General features: G+C 43.5%; 1 protein-coding gene across 2 annotated transcripts in view; it reads right to left on the reverse strand.

The window, feature by feature from the left end:
- RNF216 (ring finger protein 216) overlaps window positions 1–19,974 on the reverse strand; it is a 164,238-nt gene that overhangs the window by 103,197 nt on the left and 41,067 nt on the right. For both annotated transcript variants that reach the window (XM_031013013.2, XM_031013012.2), the window contains exons 5-9: window positions 18,550–18,626; window positions 9,960–10,062; window positions 8,690–8,854; window positions 4,602–4,716; window positions 328–467 (exon numbers count right to left, since the gene is read on the reverse strand). In XM_031013013.2, coding sequence (XP_030868873.1) covers window positions 328–467; window positions 4,602–4,716; window positions 8,690–8,854; window positions 9,960–10,062; window positions 18,550–18,626 — 600 coding nt within the window. The remainder of the gene's footprint in view (window positions 1–327; window positions 468–4,601; window positions 4,717–8,689; window positions 8,855–9,959; window positions 10,063–18,549; window positions 18,627–19,974) is intronic.

Raw genomic sequence — 19,974 nt, forward strand, 5'->3', positions numbered from 1 at the left:
AACAACCAATATATACATTCCAGCTGACTTGCACATTTGATACTATATTTAGAAACATTAAAGAGCGAAATGGAACCGAGGCTGAGGGAGGAGGTAAAATAGATACAGTAAGCTCCAATTAAAATTTTCTAACATGAATCTGATTTATGAAACACAAACATAAGTATTATGACAAAACCCAGGTTTTTTCTTTTAAAAACTTTGCATATATCCAAATTTAACACTCTGAAGAAAAGGGAAATCTTAAGACAGTTTTGTACTAACTAAACCCTAAGAGCAAACCAGAATCCCAGAAACACACCCCAAGACCAGAGCACATCTTCCTACCTCTGCCATCTCTTTGATTTTCTGCTCATAGAACTCCTGCTCTTGTTGCACAGCTGGAAGGAGAGCACGTCGGTCATAGGACCTACAATGTCGTCGCTTATTTTCAAGAAAGAACATCCTCTTTTCTATTTTTATGTCACCTAGAAGATATACGACAATGCAAAATCATGCAGACAACTATGTGTTAGGAACCTGGGCCAGCCATGTCCATTCTTCCCGGCCTCATCCTCCACCTTCTCTCTGATGGTACGTTTCATGACTTTTCTATCACATTCTACCATTTGGGAAGACTGGGCTTCTTACCATTTGCCAACCTACCATCCATTTTTTGACCTTTCTGATTCTTTCCCTCTGTTTATGCTCCAATTGGAAGGCGTCTCCTATCCTGTCACTAGTGTACTATGTGAATATACCACAATTTATTATCTATTTCACTACTGAGGACATTTGGGTTTGCATTTTTGGGTTAATCTGAATAGCGCTGCTTATAGCCATTTGTTGGTGAATGTATGTCCGCAATTTAGCTGGGAATTGCTAGATCATGGGATAGGCTTACTTCCAGCTTTAGAAAATAATGCCAGTTTTCCAAAGTGGTTGTACCAGTTTACACCCTTCCTCCATCAGCAATGCATGTGAGTTCCAGTCTCTCCATGTCCTTACCAACACCTATCATCGGTTTTTAATTTTAGCCATTCTTGTGGGTGCAAATGTGCTGTATGATTTTCAACCATTTTTATTTTCAAAGCATTCAAATATACAAGGGTCTGAAGGAATAGTACCTAGATTCACCACAATATATTATAACATGAGAATAAAAGAGAGCAGAATAACAAATATTAGACATGTAAATGATCTGTTTAGGTTTTGTACTTGTTTCACTGATTTGGCAATTTATGATTTTCTTTTTGGAGACAGAGCCTTGCTCTGTTGCTCACGCTGGAGTGCAGTGGCACATTCACAGATCACTGCAGCCTCAACTCCTGGGCTCAGGCAATCCTCCCGCCTCAGCCTCCTGAGGAGCTGCGACTATACAGACAGATGCCACCACACCCAGCTAATTTTTTTGTATTTTTTTAGAGATGGGATTTTGCCATGTTGTCCAGGCTGGTCTTGAAGTCCTGGGCTAAATGATCCACCAGCCTTGGCCTCCCAAAGTGCTGGGATTACAGGTGTGAGCCACAACGCCTGGCCAATTTATGTTTTTCTAGAAAACTTTATCTCATTCAGATTTTCAATTTACTCTTGTCCGTTCTTGGTAATCTCTTGATTTTAATATTTACTATCTGGTTCCTAATACATTTTATTTTGATTCTCCTTTTCTCTTGCTCATTCTCATTTTTTTTTTTTTTTTTTTGAGACAGAGTCTCGCTCTGTCGCCCAGGCAAGGGTGCAGTGGTGCGATCTCGGCTCACTGTCAGCTCCGCCCCCCCGGGGTTCACGCCATTCTCCTGCCTCAGCCTCCCGAGTAGCTGGGACTACAGGCGCCCACGACCATGCCCGGCTAATTTTTTGTATTTTTAGTAAAGACGGGGTTTCACTGTGTTAGCCATGATGGCCTTGATCTCCTGACCTTGTGATCCGCCTGCCTCGGCCTCCCAAAGTGCCAGGATTACAGGCGTGAGCCACCGCGCCCAGCCTCTCATGCTTTTTTAAATTCAAACCTTTTCTTCAGAAAACCAGTTTTTGGGGCCAGGCCCAGTGGCTCACGCCTGTAATCCTAGCACTTTGGGAGGCCAAGGAGGGCACATCATCTAAGGTTAGGAGTTCGAGACCAACCTGTCCAACATGGTGAAACCCCCAGGCATGATGGCGCACACCTGTAATTAATTCCAGCTACTTGCGAGGCTGAGGCAGGAGAATCGCTTGAGCTTGGGAAGTGGACTCCGTCTCAAAATTAAAAAAAAAAAACAACAAAAAAACAAAATCAGTTTTTGGTATTATGAGAATAGAAAAGCACGTGGTTAGATAGTAAGCTTTGAAGCCAGATTCCCAGCTGGGCTACTCGCTAGCTGTGTAACATCTGCCAAGTTACTTAACCTCTCTGTGCTTCACTTTTTTTCTATAAAATGATAATAATGGCACATACATCTCATAAGGCTATTTGAAACATAAATGAATTGATCCATTAAAGCACTTAGAAAAGTGACTGGTACATATTAAGTGCTCAATGTTAATTACTGTAATTATCAATGCTACAAATTAAAAAAATTTTCACCTTCTATTATTTCTTTCGTCTTTACTCAGTTCTTTTTGTAGTTTATCATGTTAAAGTAATAAGATTTATTTTCAGTCCTTTATTTTTAAAAATAAATGCAATTGGCCAGGTGCGGTGGCTCAAGCCTGTAATCCCAGCACTTTGGGAGGCCAAGGCGGGCGGATCACGAGGTCAGGAGATCGAGACCATCCTGGCTAACATGGTGAAACCCCGTCTCTACTAAAAACACAAAAAATTAGCCGGACTCGGTGGTGGGCGCCTGTAGTCCCAGCTACTCGGGAGGCTGAGGTAGGAGAATGGCGTGAACGCAGGAGGCGGAGTTTGCAGTGAGCCGAGATTGCGCCACTGCACTCCAGCCTGGGCGACAGAGCAAGACTCCGTCTCAAAAAATAAAAAAAAAAAAAAAAATGCAATTAAGTCTACAAACTTCCCTCTAATGTATTTTCCTGCATGAGCATAAAAAGGACAGAGGAGGGAGAACCCTGTCTCACTCTTTGAGTCAAGCAATTATAGCCCAAAGAGCAGTGTTTAGACGGAAAACAAATTGAAAAGGAGAAAAATGGGATCCCTGGAACAGATGAGGGATTCTTAGCCTGTGTCCTTATACAAAGCTGTCAAAAAAGGCTAAGTGTGAGTCATAAACATTAAACTACTAACGTAAATCAAGTGTATTTTCTATCTTATACTTCCAGGGTCCTTTGAGATTATCTGATAAGTAAAATTAAAGAATCAGAATCTAAATTAAAGTGCTATACCTAAAACAAGAAACCAAATCAAATAAAATGAAGTTAACAGGGGAAAATGTGAGATGCAGCAAAACTGAGACAGGTTTATGACCTGACAGCAATGTGGGTGAAAAGAGCAAGGCTGAATGTTAGCAGACCTCATGTGGAGTATGATGTGCAGTCTTCTATACCCCAACTTTCAAAGAGACCCTGACAAGCTAGAGAAGGGCACACAGGGAAGAGGAGAAGGGCAGTCAGGCTGATGAAGGGACAACAGTCAGAATCTCTCTCCACAGGCAAGAACTACAACCATGGCAGGACATTTCAGGAAGTACATGCTGACAAATATAAAGGAAGAACTGTCTAAAAGACAGAGCTGACCAACAAGGAAGTCAACTATCTTGCAAAGTAGCACTTTCTCCACCACTGAAGTCAGAAACAAACGCTGTATGGCTATGTACAAGGATGCCTGTTCTGAACTCTGGGTAAATCTGGCTGAATGAAAAACCACCTGCACACTGTCCCTAGTTCTACATTCTGCCACAGGCCAGGGCGAATGTCATGTCAGCAGAGCACTGCTCCAGACTGGCTTAGGAACCTCGGGAGTCATAGCCTAAGGGATTTTCTTTTAGAGCCTGAAAAGTTCATAGTATATACAAATACTTTCCAGCTTTATAGTTACCTGAGTTTCCACTTAGTCATACCTGAAATCAAGTGTGGTAATTAAGTACACATGTAACAGAAAGGGATGATCTCTAGAAAAGTTGTAGTAAACGCCTTTACTGGGTGGAAGCAACTCAGATAAAATCTGAGTTGTTTTAACACTCAAGTTTACATTTTTGGGGATCAGACCTGAAATAACCTCTTCAAAAGGGTTTTCAGCAGTTATTTCATCAATAAGAATGACAGAATTTTGGAGAAACGTGGCTATTAGCCATTCTCTCAGTTGCGTAAGTGACCCTCTGCAGTAAGCCCTCATTCATTAAGTCTGGGTAGTTTTTACCTAATAACAGCCAATTCGCATCAAACCTTCAAGACCAGTTTTTCCCCCAAGCTTAACAGCACACTCAAATACCTTCTCACACATGAATTTTCTAACACCACACAAAATTTTCCTCTCACAGTTTATCTTAAGTAGGAAGAAGGAAGCCAACAAGTGCAGCCACTTTCTAAAAATTTTGATGTGCTGAGAAAATAGTTCCTGTCAGTCACTCCTTGGACTGGCCTGTCCAGATGCTCAGCAGACACCTGTAGCACGGCTTCCTTCACTGACTGTGAAGAAGAAAAGGTACAGTGTTGCAACTGCACACTGCCACCAACACAGTTTGCATTACCTTGTTCAAACTTGAAATCAATGTAAGAATACTGGTTCATTTGTTTTCTCTTCTTCCTTTTTCCACTGGTTTCTGGTGATAGCTCCTGCCATTTTTTAATGGCATCAGACAAGGCCTAAAAATTGAGAAAAGGAAAGGTTCCTTCTGTAAATGGAAAATAAGAATACACGAGACAGGCAATCCCTGAATGCCATTTTAACACAGTTTCAGCTGTCTTCCCAGCATGGCTAACAATTGGTAGTGGCAGCTGGTTGCGGTGGCTGACGCCTGTAATCCCAACACGTTGGGAGGCCAAGTGGGCAGATCCCTTGAGGTCAGGAGTTCGACACCACTCTGGCCAACATGGTGAAACCCTGTCTGTACTAAAAATACAAAAATTAGCCGGGCATGGTGGTGCACGCCTGTAATCCCAGCTACTTAGGAGGCTGCGGCAGGAGAATCGCTTGAACCCAGGAGGCAGAGGTCACAGTGAGCCGAGACTGCACCACTGCACTCCAGCCTGGGCAAGAGTGAGACTACGTCTCAAAAAAAAAAGGAATAGGCAGTGGTAAAATAAATAGGCAGCATTTCTTTATTTTCATTTTCTCTGACTTTCATAAACTGGTATGGTGATGGAAGCAAAACACTTACTGACAGATTAAAGAGTAACTAGGGAAAAGAAAAACTGTTGGCTGGGTGCAGCAGCTCACACCTGTAATCCTAGCACTGTTGGAGGCTGGGGGGCGTGGATTACTTGAGCTTAGGTGTTCAAGGCTTGCCTGGGCAACATGGGGACACCCCGTCTCTACTAAAAATACAAAAAAATAGCTGGGCGTGGTGGTCCACAGCTGTGGTCCCAGGTACTCGGAGGCTAAGATAGGACAATCACTTGAGCCTGAGAGGCAGGGTTGCAGTGAGCCATGATTGCGCCACTGCACTCCATCCTGGGTAACACAGGAGACCCTGTCTCAAACAAAACAAAACTGTCCAAGCTGTCCTTGAATAAGTACAGGTAAAATCACATGACAATGGGCTAGTGAGTCCCATTCTGTAGGCAAATCTTCCATGTTGTTTCTCTGGTCAATGCTCCTCTTTACTCTCCCCTAACCTGCTTCCCCCACGCTCTTCTCTGCATGCACCTATATCCACCCCACCCTTCAACAGGATGCTGGAGTTCAAAATCCTTCCACTGGTGAGGATCCCTTTTCTTTTCTACCTTCAGCTTCTCTCTATTAGATTTTCCTTATCAGGATTTAAATGTGTTCAAATCAGGGTGGGCGCGGTGGCTCACGCCTGTAATCCCAGCACTTTGGGAGGCCGAGGCAGGTGGATCACCTGAGGTCAGGTGTTCAAGACCAGCCTGGACAACACGGCAAAACCCCGTCTCTAGTAAAAATACAAAAAATTAGCTGGACGTGGTAGCAAGCGCCTGTAATCCCAGCTACTTGGGGGGCTAAGGCATGAGAATCAGTGAACCTGGAAAGCAGAGGTTGCAGTGAGCTGAGATCGCGCCATTGCACTCCAGCCTAGGCGACAGAGCGTGACTCTGTCTTAAAAAAAAAAAAAAGCGCTCAAGTCTTTGCCATCCTAAAAACAGGAGGGAGAAGGGGTACCTGATTTGAAACGGAAGGAAGGGTGTGTGAGGTAAGGCCATTCTGCCTGGAAGAGAAGAAGGAAGAGTGGGAGCCTTTCAGGAAGACTGGGTGGGACTCCTGACTGTGGCAGGGGATAGGAGGCCTTGGGGCTCATGTCCTGTGGCTACGCTGTTAGGGTGCAGGGCAGGCTGGGGTCCCAGTCTGGGTGGCAATGAGAAGCGGGGTGGCTATGATGCAGTGTTTGTCTGAAACTCCTGCTGAAACTTAATCCCCAGTGTGGCGGTGTTGAGAAGGTGATCTCATCTCTCTTTCAATGCCAGCCCCTCTTTCTTCTTCCCCTCTTTGTAGAGAAACTTATCAAAGGAGCTGTTTATCTGCTGTTTCACCACCTCACCCTTATGACCACAAGCTTTCCAGCTGTCTCTACTTTGGCATCTATCCTGCCTTTGCACTTACTAATCCATGCTTATTATTGAGTGGCCAAGTCTATAAGTCTACCATCTACATTTTAGTCTTCATCTTGCACAAACTCTTAGCAGCATTTAACAACATAGGCTGGGCATGGTGGCAACCCAGTGCTTTAGGAGGTTGAGGTGGGAGGATAGCCTGAGGCCAGGAGTTCAAGACCAGCCTGCACAATCTAGCAAGACCCCATTTCTACAAAAAATAAAATAAAAAGATCGTCCAGGTGTGGTGGCGTGCACCTGTAGTCCTAGCTACATGGGAGGCTGAGGCAGGAGGATGGCTTGAGCCCAGGTAAAGGTTGCAATAAGCCACGATTGGGCCACTGTACTCCAGCCTGGGTGACAGAGAGAGACCCTGTTTCTAAACAAGAATAACCATGATGATGATGATAATAATACAGACTGCCCCAGTCTCTCAGCTTCCTCGTTCCTGTCTGCCTGCCTCCTCCGCTTGGTCTTTGCATGTCAGGAGTCCTCTCTTCTCACCTGGTATCTCTGGGTACCTCATCCTGGCTGGTGAGATTTTCCATATGCTGATGACTCTCAAAGTCCTATCACCATAAAACCCAAGGAGATTAAAAAAAAAAAATCCTATCTACAGTCTGTATTTTCCAAACTTTCTAGTCCATTCAACCTCCCAATGAATTATTTTTACTCAGATGTCTCACAGGCCCTTCTCAGCACATTGGCAACCAACGTTTCCCAGACTGAATTCGTGATTATTTCTCTCCAAAGCAGATGTTTATACTAGTTTCACCCCAATAAATGATACTAACATCTTCCACGACCCCTTTCACCAAACTCCTACTTGGGTCTGTGATTAAATGTCCCTTCCTCAGGGTGGCCCTTCTGGAGACCCTTGGTCTACCTTAGGTTGCCTCCTGTTTTACCTTTCAAAGCCCCTCTATTTTTCTTTCAGTCTTTTTTTTGGCTGGGCACGGTGGCTCATGTCGGTAATCCCAGCACTTTGGGAGGCTGAGGTGGGCAGATCATCTGAGGTCAGGAGTTGCTGACCAGCTTGGCCGAAATGGTGAAACCCCATCTTTACTAAAAATACCAACCAGGTGTGGTGGTGAGCATCTATAGTCGCAGCTACTCAGGAGGCTGAGACAGAAGAATTGCTTGAACTGGGGAGGCAGAGGCTGCAGTGAGCCGAGATTACGCCACTGCACTCCAGCCTGGGCAACAGAGTGAGACTCCGCCTCAAAAAAAAAAGAAAAAAAAAAGGTGGAAGGGGCTTGGCCTAGACCTTAGCATGAACCACAGTCCTTGGCTTGGTTCTTCCCTTCCTACAGGTAAGACCCAATGAGTATTTTAACCACTACCATAACTCCACGTTTGTCCTTTGGACAAAAGAAACATCACTGTGTTTGCTGAGAATCACAAGAATTTCAGTAGAATAGAATTTAATGGCAGTAAGAGCGACCAAGAGGAGTAAGCCAAGGTCTCTGCTGGTGCGTGCGCTCCTGTTCTGGCCACAGCTACAAAGCAGGCACCGTATGCTGTCCTTCATGGAAGACGCCTGTGTTACCCACCACAAACCAGCACCCTCCTCACCCTCAACCAAGGCCTTTAAGTGCCATCTATTTTAGGATCCTGGGGGGAGAACGCTGGGAGCTGTCAGTAGCTGCCCATTCTCTTCTGAGGGGGCACTGCTGTGTTCCTGGACTCTCTACAGACCTTACGTCCTATCACTGATAACTGAGCCACCTGGGGGATGGATGGTTGTGTGACCTGTCCCAAGTTGGAAAGCAAATCAGGAAGGAGCAGCATTAGAACGCATCTTTCACACTCCTGCATTCCACAGTAGAATGTATTACCCTCCATGTTTTTACGGTCAAAGCAGAACTTCTCTGCTTCTCATCTGTCTATTATTTCTTTTCATTTAGCCCTTCATGATCAGCAAATACCCATCGATTTATCTTCACCCTCATAAATTCCTTAGCAATCATAAACCATCCCAATTTCCACAAGCTGAACTGTTCATTCTGTTACCATGGGAAGATGTAGTCAAGAGGTGTGACCCCAACAGGAAGACCAAGTAGAGTACCTTTCGGGTGATTGCATAGTGTCCTTTGAGCTCGTGCAGGGCCCACTTGATGTCCTGACTACTGAGCACTTTGAAGTCGGCCATGAGGAGGTCAGCAGCTTGGATGAAGCAGCGCTGGTCAAGAGGGGTCAATTTGGAATAGTCAAAAAAGTCTATTTTAGGCAACTGAAACGAGACAGAAGCATAAAATCAGAGGCCAGGCAGTACATTTCCCATATAGGGGAAATCATTTTAAGAATTACATGTGTAGAAAAGAATAACATTTGTTCTAATTACTCTATAAGGAAGTTACCAGCCCTATAAGACAGATGAGAAAATGGTGGCTCAGACAAGCCTGTCTGGAGCCGACAGACTAGTTTTACTACTAAAGAAGTACAGTTGGGGATTTAAACCAATCTTACAGCCATCTTCTTTCCATACCATATTTACAAACAACTATTTTTTTTCTATTATAGAATACGTAAGAGAGATAGTCAAAGAATCTATGGGGAGTTGGAAGATCAAGCAACAGATCTTAATAAAGTTAGTTCTCAACCATACTTTACCATATAACAAACTAAATGCCAGATTAGATCACAAATAATGACAATGATTAAAGTTTTTAAAAACCAAACTGTTTACATCTTGATATGAGATCTGGTTAAACAGATGTATAGTATACACTGTATACAAATCTCACATCAAAAGAAAAAAGATATTCCACTCTGGGTAATGATCTGCATGCTGAAGTACTTACAGGGAAGTGTACTCATGTTTTTGCAATTTACTTTGAAATGCATTATCATGAAATGAAACACAACAAAGATGTGCTGATGGACAGACAGAGGACATACGTATGATAAAGAGGATACAGTAAACTGTTAACTAGTAACAGTGGTAGGTACATAAATGATCAACGTAAAATATCTCAATTTTTCTGTAGGTTTGAAAATTTTCATAATAAAATGTTAAGAGTTTTGGCCAATTCTTGTTTTGCTTTAGGAATTTGCTTTGTAGGATTAAAGATATGGAGAATTCGTTCAATTCTTTGTGGGAAAAGGAAGATAAGAATTACAAGGAAAGATAGAACTTAAAGACAGAATTCAAAGTGGCTCAGACTGGGAGATTGCACTGAAGTATAGATACATTCTGAAATCCTATGTCCCTCGGCTAGTCTTTAAAAACTTGTCCCAACAAAGCACTTTCTTCCCACAGAGATAACAACACCACCACCATCACCAAAGCAGAGCATTTCCAGGCAGTGACTGCAAAACAAGAACATGACACTTGCCTTTGTCTCATCTTGGCTGGCCAGCAGACTGCTACTGGGATTTATAATGATTCTATCTTCTCTCTTTGGATAATCTGGGTTTTCCAGAAGAAAATTACAAAGTCTGCAAAAACAAATGATGTTACTTTCATACTGCTTCCAAATCCCACACCTGCCCATTGTTTCAAATGCAATGTTTGAAGAATATAGTCCTCAGTCACACATTACAACTGGCTTATTAAGAAATTAAGATGTTTGTAGCCCAGAAAAACTAAACAAACAAACAAACAACTGCACTGAATTTCTATCTTTGTGAAAGATAAAAAATTTAAAAAGCAATGAACATACTGATTAAGGCAAACTCCTCTGAAGTTTATGTATCAATTGGGTGTTAATGTAATGAAGTCACTGAAACTATTATTGGTTAAACTACAAAATTGGAAAATTTGAAAGAAAAGTAGCTACTCTTTGTCAAGAAAACTATGAACAAGTAAGAAGTGGAAAACTGTTCACATTTACAGTAAAAAACAGTCTGCAAAGAGATGTAATAAATAAATGAAATATAAAAGACCTTCCGTTAATTCATTAATACTTTTTATACCCCTGTGGTAACATAAATCTCTATGGTAATATAAAGCTCTATGAGCCACTGAGTTACACTTGGTTTATTTAGCTAACTGCTAAGCTAGACTGATGAACAGATCATGTTTTCCTATGAACAGACTCTCTTCACACCAAACCCACTAGCTTTGTCTATTATCAGCATGAAATACTTCCAAAGTAAGGCTATATAGAGTGAGATAACACACATTGATGTATCACCACCCAGACCCAACAGATGTTAACTATCCAGGCTCTTCACAGTCAAATCAGACAACCACCTTGGAATGACTGCACAGTAGTGAAGACAGAGTGGGTGGGGTACAGCTCTAGCCACATTCAGTAGCAAGGAAGCTTCTTTGCTCAGAGGGTAATGGGGACCTCCCCTTTTCTCTGTTCTTTCTCTTGCTCCAGTAGATTTCTAAGATGACCTCCTAGGTGCTATACCTGCAGTTCTCACACACTTCCCTTTCTACTGGTTCTCTTTTGCCAGATGTCAATAGTAAGGCCTGTAATAGTAGAACAGGAGGTCTGGCAGAAAGAGGGCAGAGAAAAAGTGCTCAGCTCTGCTCCTTTTCTCACCCAGGTGCCAGCGTTTGGGGACTGGTTTGGAGAGGTTCGTTGATTCTGCAGCCCCCGCCGGCGACCCATGTCAAAGCCTTCTCCCTCATCCTGACATCTCAATGCACTTCCCTTTGCCGTTACTTCAGGAGTCCCATATACTCTTCATCTCTAAGCTCCCCCCTTCCCTACCACCACAGCCTGCCCAGTCCACGGAACACGACGCCAGAGGCCCAAAGAGAGGAAAAAAAGCAGGCAACTCCTCCTATTACAGAGGGCGACAAGAATTCAGAGTACATTTTCCTTTAAAACCACTGTCATCAGTGGTAATTCTCCATCCTAGAATTCACTGGTGTGCAATGAGGTTATGCAAACCTTTGAAGGCTGACCTGAGAATTAGCCACCAGCAAAAATCCCTTCTGTAGGGAAAGGCCTGAGTTCCAGACAACTCATTACATGTGCATATTTGATGTGGCGACAAACCAGACACGGACTAGCTTTAAAATGGTCTGTTTTTACGTGTTTTCTCAAGTAAATGATACGTAAATACACCTCTACATGAAATACAGATGGACAAGTAGATATGATTTCTTGAAAAAACAAAACATGTTTGAGAGGTTCATCTCTCCCCAATTCATTTTATATTTGCAACAATATTAAGAACTTCAAATACTGAAATGCTACAGACACGAAGTTCCACATGACAGAAATCAGAAGCTCTCACTATAAACTGTCAAAATTCATTTCTAGTTTAATCCCTTCATTATGCTTACCAACACAACTCTTCTGGAGGTTAAGTGACATTTGGAGGCACAGAAAATGAAGGACAAAGTTTTTCTTCTACAGAAACAAGTGGCAGCCTCTGTTCTAATATCTGCATCCTGGGGCAAAAGCAGTGGGGAAGCCTGTCGGACTTCAATCTGCCCACCTATTCGTATGACCTCATGCTTGAGCTGATCTGACATGCTAGCAGTTCTAGAGAAGTCACTCCTGCAAAGCAAGCCAGGCTAGTACTCCAACCTTTCAACCCTTAGATAGTTGTTGCTGCCTTCATCCAACTGAAGTTGACCACGTGTGAGTGAAAGGTCTAAGTTAACCAGCCAGAGTAGATTACCTGCCATGTGGTTCTCTAATGAATAGGCTCCCTGCTTAAAATGGCCAGACGGTTCCATCTGAAGGCCATTTAAAGACGCACATAAAGCAACTGAGACTGAGCTACAACAAAATCCCAGCCTGCTCAACTCAGCTTTGGGCCTTATTTCCAGTTTCCATTAACATTTTAGTTTAGCTGTGGAATTTAACATTGTCCTAGGAGTCCAGAAGCTAATGGAAAGGAAAGCAGTGTCAGGAAAACAAGACTGGCTTGAAAAGATGCAATACAATGACTGTACATTCCCTTGCTTTTTGGATTTCACGAGAATTTTAATGTGTTTAAGGATCAGTGTTTGTTTCTGAGTGACACAAAAAGCACAGACGGTCAGCAAGTCCCTAAAAATAAGTACACGTGTGAGACTCAGGAAGTAGGAGAACAGAACTGTAAGAGAAGGCGTCAATTTGATTACGTTTTAGTGATCTTTCTAGACAATCTTGAAGATATATTTAAACATGATGTTCATTTGCAGAAGGAGAGAAAAACATTGAATATACTCAATTTCTATGAGGTTAAATTGTTAAAAAATACTAAAACATGGTATCTGGTATTCAAATCATTGTTCTATAAATGAGCTAAGTTTATACTTTTCTCTATCATTTACATTTTCTGTAATGAACAAACATGTATTACATTTCATAACCAGGAAAACATTAACCAAAAAAAAAAAAAAAAAGGAATTCAAAGAGAGAAGTAAACAATTCACACGCAAGGGAAATACAATTAGTAAACAGATATATGAAAAACACAGCCAATTAGCAAAGAAATGTCACTTATGCTACTTCATGCCTACCCTAGTTAACTACAAAAAATAACATCATAACTCAGTATTGTCAAAGAGTTGTTAAAGCAATTCACACATATAAGTTGCTTTTTAGATGAGTAGAAGCCTACAAGAAAGTTTTCATTGTAAAAATGTAGTCATTGCTGCTCAGTTTTCCTATAAACCTAAAACTGCTCTAAAAAATAAAGCTTAGTAATTTAAAAAAATGTAGTTATTATCATGCCACTTAGAAACCCAAAAAGAAAGTATTTTAAAAGCTTAGGAGGGGAAAAAAATCTCCAACAAACAATTCTGCTGGAAGACACAAACATAGCCAATAGGAAGGTGGATGCCAGGGTGTGGGGCAAGTGGAGTTCAGAAGACAAGCAGGAGAATGTTCACAGCTACATTATTTGTGACAGTCAGAACTCAAATGCCTATCAAAAGTAGATGGAAAATTTCATTGCTAAGTGGTATAAATGGAATACCACTTAGCAATGGAAAATATATAAACTGTGGTTCTAGCCCACATGAATAAACCTAACATAATGCTGAGTGAAAAGAAATCAGACTCAAAAGACTATAGACTATACAAAATCTTTATGTAGTGTTCAAAAAGGATAGCAACGTTCTATTTCTTGAAGATTTCTGGGTTGTGGTTACATAAATGTTTGGTTTGTGATAAATTATTGAGCTGTGCATCTTTATTTTGTTCATTTTTCTTTATGTATATTATATTCTACAATAACCAAGTTTAAAAACTATACACAATAAAGAATATGTGGAAAGGCTTCAGAAGAGTGAGTAACTGGCATGTAAATAACCAAATGGCTTTCTTTCCTCACTGTAAGGAAGGTTAAATACCCAGGTAGAGTCTGTCGTTGAAAAATAAAAAATGCTTTAAGAGTTTGGGTAATCCAAGCCGGGTGAGGTAACACATGCCTGTAATCCCAGCTATTCGGGAGACTGAGGCAGGAGAATCACCTGAACCTGGGAGGCGAAGGTTGCAGTGAGCTGAGATCATGCCACTGCACTCCAGCTTGGGCAACAAGGGCAAAACTCTCTCTCAAAATAAATAAATAAATAAATAAACAAACAAACAAACAAACAAATAAATAAATAAAAGGTTTGCAGGGCATGGTGGCTCACGTCTTCCAGCACTTTGGGAGGCTGAGACAGTGGGATAACTTGAGGTCAGGAGTTCGAGACCAGCCTGGCCAACATGGTGAAACCCTATCTCTACTAAAAACACAAAAAATAGCTGGGCGGTGGGCACCTGTAATCCAAGCTACTCAGGAGGCTGAGGCAGAAGAATCGCTCGAACCCAGAAGACAGAGGTTGCAGTGAGCCAGGATCACACCACTGCACTCCAGCCTGGGCAAGAGAGTGAGACTTCGTCTCAAAAAAAAGAGTTTGTGTAATCCAAAAACTTCAAGACAGGAATCTAAAGTTGTTTCAAACTGACACTGCCCTTGGGGACTTGAAAGAAGCAAAAGCAATGATCTCTAAAGAAACCAACTCTATCAAGAACTCAAGACATGAGCTTAGAGTCAAATTTAGAAAATACACAAGAAAACGAGGCACCATGGGAGCCAGCAGGAAGAACAGAATATGATTCCCAAGAACTTAACACATCAGAACAATCAAATTCACAGAGAAGCTACGTTTATTGGTTAAAGAAATTTAAAAAAGATTAAAAATATAGGCAAAGAGCAAAACTCTAGGAAAATAACCAAGAGAATTAAAAGCTAAAATTTCATAACTGAAAACCAGTAACACGGTGGATGAGTTAAAAGGAGATTACACTCTACTGAAGAGAAATTTGTGGGCTAGAAGAACACCCCTGAAGAAATCATCCAGAATGCATCTCAGAGACAAAGAGGTGGACTTAGAGACATGGAGATTGTGGGAGAAGAGTTACAGAAGACAGGAAACAGCTACAAAATTTCCAGAACTGACCAACACCACCAATCTATGGCCTGGTAGTGTATATTCTTAACGGTTTTGCCTTACTGACAAGCATGTTAAGTAAAACTGATAAAGATTAAGGGAAGGCCAGGTGCAGTGGCTCACACCTGTAATCCCAGCACTTTGGGAGGCCGAGGCAGATGGATCACCTGAGGTCAGGAGTTCAAGACCAGCCTGGCCAACATAGGGAAACTGTCTCTCCTAAAAACACAAAAATTAGCCAGACATGATGGCGCATGCCTGTAATCCCAGCTACTTGGGAGGCTGAGGCAGAAGAATCACTTGAACCTGGGAGACGGAGGCTGCAGTGAGCTGAGATCGCACCACTGCACTCTAGCCTAGGTGACAGAGTGAGACTCCGTCTCAAAAATAAATAAATAGCTCTCCCTCTCCCTCTCCCTGTCCCTCTCCCCACGGTCTCCCTCTGATGCCCAGCCGAAGCTGGACTGTACTGCCGCCATCTCTGCTCACTGCAACCTCCCTGCCTGACTCTCCTGCCTCAGCCTGCCGAGTGCCTGCCATTGCAGGTGCGTACCGCCACGCCTGACTGGTTTTCGTATTTTTTTGGTGGAGACGGGGTTTCACTGTGTTGGCCGGGCTGGTCTCCAGCTCCTAACCGGTAGTCATCTGCCAGCCTCAGCCTCCCGAGGTGCCGGGATTGCAGATGGAGTCTCGTTCACTCAGTGCTCAATGCTGCCCAGGCTGGAGTGCAGTGGCATGATCTTGGCTCACTATAACCTCCACCTCCCAGCCGTCTGCCTTGGCCTCCCAAAGTGCCGAGATTTCAGCCTCTGCCCGGCCGCCACCCCGTCTGGGAAGTGAGGAGCGTCTCTGCCTGGCCGCCCATCGTCTGGGATGTGAGAAGCCCCTCTGCCCGGCTGCCCAGTCTGGGACGTGAGGAGCGCCTCTTCCCGGCCGCCACCCCGTCTAGGAAGTGAGGAGCGTCTCTGCCCGGCCGCCCATCGTCTGAGATGTGGGGAGCGCCTCTGCCCCGCCACCCCATCTGGGATGTGACGAGCGCCTCTGCCAGGCCGCGACCCCGTCTGGGAGGTGAGGAGCCCCTCCACCCGGCCGCCCCGTCCGAGAAGTGAGGAGCCCCTCCGCCCCGCAGCCACCCCGTCCGAGAAGTGAGGAGCCCCTCCGCCCCGCAGCCGCCCCGTCCGGGAAGTGAGGAGCCCCTCCGCCCGGCAGCCGCTCCGTCCGGGAGGGAGGCGGGGGGTCAGCCCCCGCCTGGCCAGCCGCCCCGTCCGGGAGGTGGGGGGCGCCTCTGCCTGGCTGCCCCTTCTGGGAAGTGAGGAGCCCCTCTGCCCGGCCGCCACCCCGTCTGGGAGGTGTTCCCAACAGCTCATTGAGAACAGGCCATGATGACGATGATGGTTGTGTCGAATAGAAAAGGGGGAAATGTGGGGAAAAGATAGAGAAATCAGATTGTTGCTGTGTCTGTGTAGAAAGAAGTAGACATAGGAGACTCCATTTTGTTCTGTACTAAGAAAAACTCTTCTGCCTTGGGATACTGTTGATCTGTGACCTTACCCCCAACCCCGTGCTCCCTGAAACATGTGCTGTGTCCACTCAGGGTTAAATGGATTAAGAGCGGTGCAAGATGTGCTTTGTTAAACAGATGCTTGAAGGCAGCATGCTCGTTAAGAGTCATCACCACTCCCTAATCTCAAGTACCCAGGGACACAAACACTGTGGAAGGCCCCAGGGTCCTCTGCCTAGGAAAACCAGAGACCTTTGTTCACTTGTTTATCTGCTGACCTTCCCTCCACTACTGTCGTATGACCCTGCCTAATCCCCCTCTGCGAGAAACACCCAAGAATGATCAATTAAAAAAAAATAATAAATAAATAAATAAATATAAATCTGATGACAATGGTTGCCTCTGTACAGAGGTGGGATCAGACAAGGCCACTAATGGCTCCAACAGTGTCATTGTACAAATTAGAAAAAAGTACCTACATTGGGCTAAGCACCTGGAAAGGGGCCCTTCCTTCTCAGCCTTGGCAGGGAAGAAACTCACCTGCAACCTTGACTGAGAACTATAGTATAAGATAGGAACTTTGGGGAAAGGTGTTTAGTGAACTATTTTGTTTAAATTTACCACCAGGCTGGGCACGGTGGCTTATGGCTGTAATCCCAGCACTTTGAGAGGCTGAGGCCAGCAGACCACAAGGTCAGGGTTTCAAGACCAGCCTGACCAACATGATGAAACCCTGTCTCTACTAAAAATACAAAAATTAGCCGGACATGGTGGAGTACGCCTGTAATGCCAGCTACTCAGGAGACTGAGCAGGAGAACTGCTTGAACATGGGAGGTGGAGACTGCTGTTTAAGCCAAGATCGCACCACTGCACTCTAGCCTGGGCAACAGAATAGACTCTGTCTCCAAAAAAAAAAAAAAAAAAAAAAAATTACAATTATTTCACCTCTGCAGATCAGAAGGAGGGGAAAGAGTATATTTTTCATTTTATATTCTTCAGGAAAACTTATTTTTTAAAAAAGCATATTTACCACTTATAAAAATTTTTTTTAAAATAAGAGACAAGGTCCCACTCTGTCTCCCAGGCTGGAGTGCAGTAGCATAACACAGCTCACTGCAGCCTTGAATTCCTGGACTCAGGCAATCCTCTTGCCTCAGCCTCCCAAAGTGCCAGAATTAAAGGTGTGAACCATATGTCTGGCCCATATTTATCCCTTTTATAATGAAAATTAAGAAATATGGCTGGGAGCGGTGGCTCACACCTGTAATCCCAGCACTTTGGGAGGCCGAGGTGGGTGGATCATGAGGTCAGGAGATCAAGACCATCCTGGCTAACATGGTGAAACTCCATCTCTACTAAAAATACACAAAATTAGCCGGGCGTGGTGGCAGGCGCCTGTAGTCCCAGCTACTCAGGAGGCTGAGGCAGGAGAATGGCCTGAACCTGGGAGGCGGAGCTTGCGGTGAGCCGAGATCACACCACTGGACTCCAGCCTGGGTGACAGAGTGAGACTCTGTCTCAAAGAAAAAAAAAAAAAAAAAATGCTTCCATGTATTTCTCCAAACAGAGTGGTTGCAGAACATTTTGTTACAACTGTAGGGAAGAAAATGTCTTAACATCTTGACTAAAACACAGGTAGTATCAACGCTTAGAAACAACTAAGTATCATAATTCTATAACCATGCAGTATTCCATACAATCCAGAAAACAGTCTGTGTATCACTAATGTCAGAACTAACAAGGTCATTAAAAAAGACATAATGCCAAGTGAAATAAGCCAGTCAGAAAAGAACAAACACATGAGGTCCCTGATAGTAGCCAAATCCATATAGAAAGAAAGTAGGATGGTGGGTGCCACTGGCTTGGGAAGGGGATGGGGAGTGAGTGTTTAATGCGGACAGAGTTTCAGTTTGAGAAGATGAAAGAGTTCTGAAGATGGATGGTGGTGATAGTTGCATAATAATGTGAATTTACTTAACAACACCAAATTGTATTATTTAAAAATGATTAAAATGGTAAATTTTTTATTACATATATTTTACCACCACCACCACCACCACAAAAAAAGCATGGTAGTATACTTACACATTCAGATCATAATAATTCTTAAAATGAATTATTTCCTCAATAAACCCATTTGCTACATCTGGAAATCTTGCTTCCTAGAAACAAATAAGAACATAATTTATATTTCATTCACTAGAATGGTTTCAAATGGCAATACAAGACAGATGGCAAAAAGTATAATAAAATGACTAAAGACTAGAAAAGGGCTGTGAAGCAGGTCTGTGTGTGTCTTCAAATTCAACACTAGTTCCCAGATTCATCTGTCTACATAGAAGATGAGGTCTAGAAAGGTCTTGAGAGATCTGGTTCTCTGTCCCCATTTTACAGATCCATTCTTCATTGCTTCAACAAATATTGAGCATCTCTGTCTAGACAAAGGGAATCCAAACACAAGTAAGTTACAATCTCATGCCAGCCCTCAAGCAGCACACAACCTAGTGGCTAGATAAAAACACCTGGGTGGCTGGGCGCAGTGGCTCATGCCTATAATCAAAGCACCTTGAGAGGTCGAGGCAGGCGGATCACCTGAGGTCAGGAGTTCAAAACCAGCCTGGCCAACATGGTGAAACCCCGTCTCTACTAAAAAAATACAAAAATTAGCCAGACGTGGTGGTATGTGCCTGTGATCCCAGCTACTCGGGAGGCTGAGACACAAGAATCGCTTGAACCCAGGAGGCGGAGGTTGCAGTGAGCTGAGATCGCACCACTGTACTCCAGCCTGGGTGACAGAGTGAGACTCGGTCTCAAAAAAAAAAAAAAAAACCAAAAACAAAACAAAAAAAACCCGCCTGGGTAAAGTAGGGTTAACGGACTTGTTTGAAGGCAAATAGTGGCTACCAGATGTAACACCTTTTTTTTTTTCTTTTTTTTTTTTTTGTGAGATAGAGTCTCACTCTGTCGCCCAGGCTGGAGTGCAGTGGCACGATCTTGACTCACTGCAAGCTCTGCCTCCTGGGTTCACTCCATGCTCCTGCCTCAGCCTCCCAAGAAGCTGGGACTACAGGCGCCCGCCACCACGCCCGGCTAATTTTTAATTTTTTTAGTACAGACAGGGTTTCACCGTGTTAGCCAGGATGGTCTTGATATCCTGATCTTGTGATCCACCCGCCTTGGCCTCCGAAAGTGCTGGGATTACAGGTGTGAGCCAGCACGCCCGGCCCTTGTATTACTCTTAATATTACCACTAATAGAGCTTTGTTGGATGACAGAAACACTGTCCTCCATGCTTGATGATGAGGTAAGCTGTTAGCCTCATGTGGCTACTAAGGTTAAGATGTGACTGATGCCACTGGAAAATTGTATTTAACTGTAAGACATTTAAACGTAAACAGCCACAAGGAGCTAGTAAGTGCCATATTGGACAGCATAGGTCTAGGTAATTCAATAAACCTGCTTTAAGGGTTTCCATTTGGAGTGAACTCAAGGAATTTGAAAAAAACGAGG

Source organism: Gorilla gorilla, chromosome 6 (assembly GCF_029281585.2).
Source record: "Gorilla gorilla gorilla isolate KB3781 chromosome 6, NHGRI_mGorGor1-v2.1_pri, whole genome shotgun sequence".
Classification (NCBI taxonomy): Eukaryota; Metazoa; Chordata; class Mammalia; order Primates; family Hominidae; genus Gorilla; species Gorilla gorilla.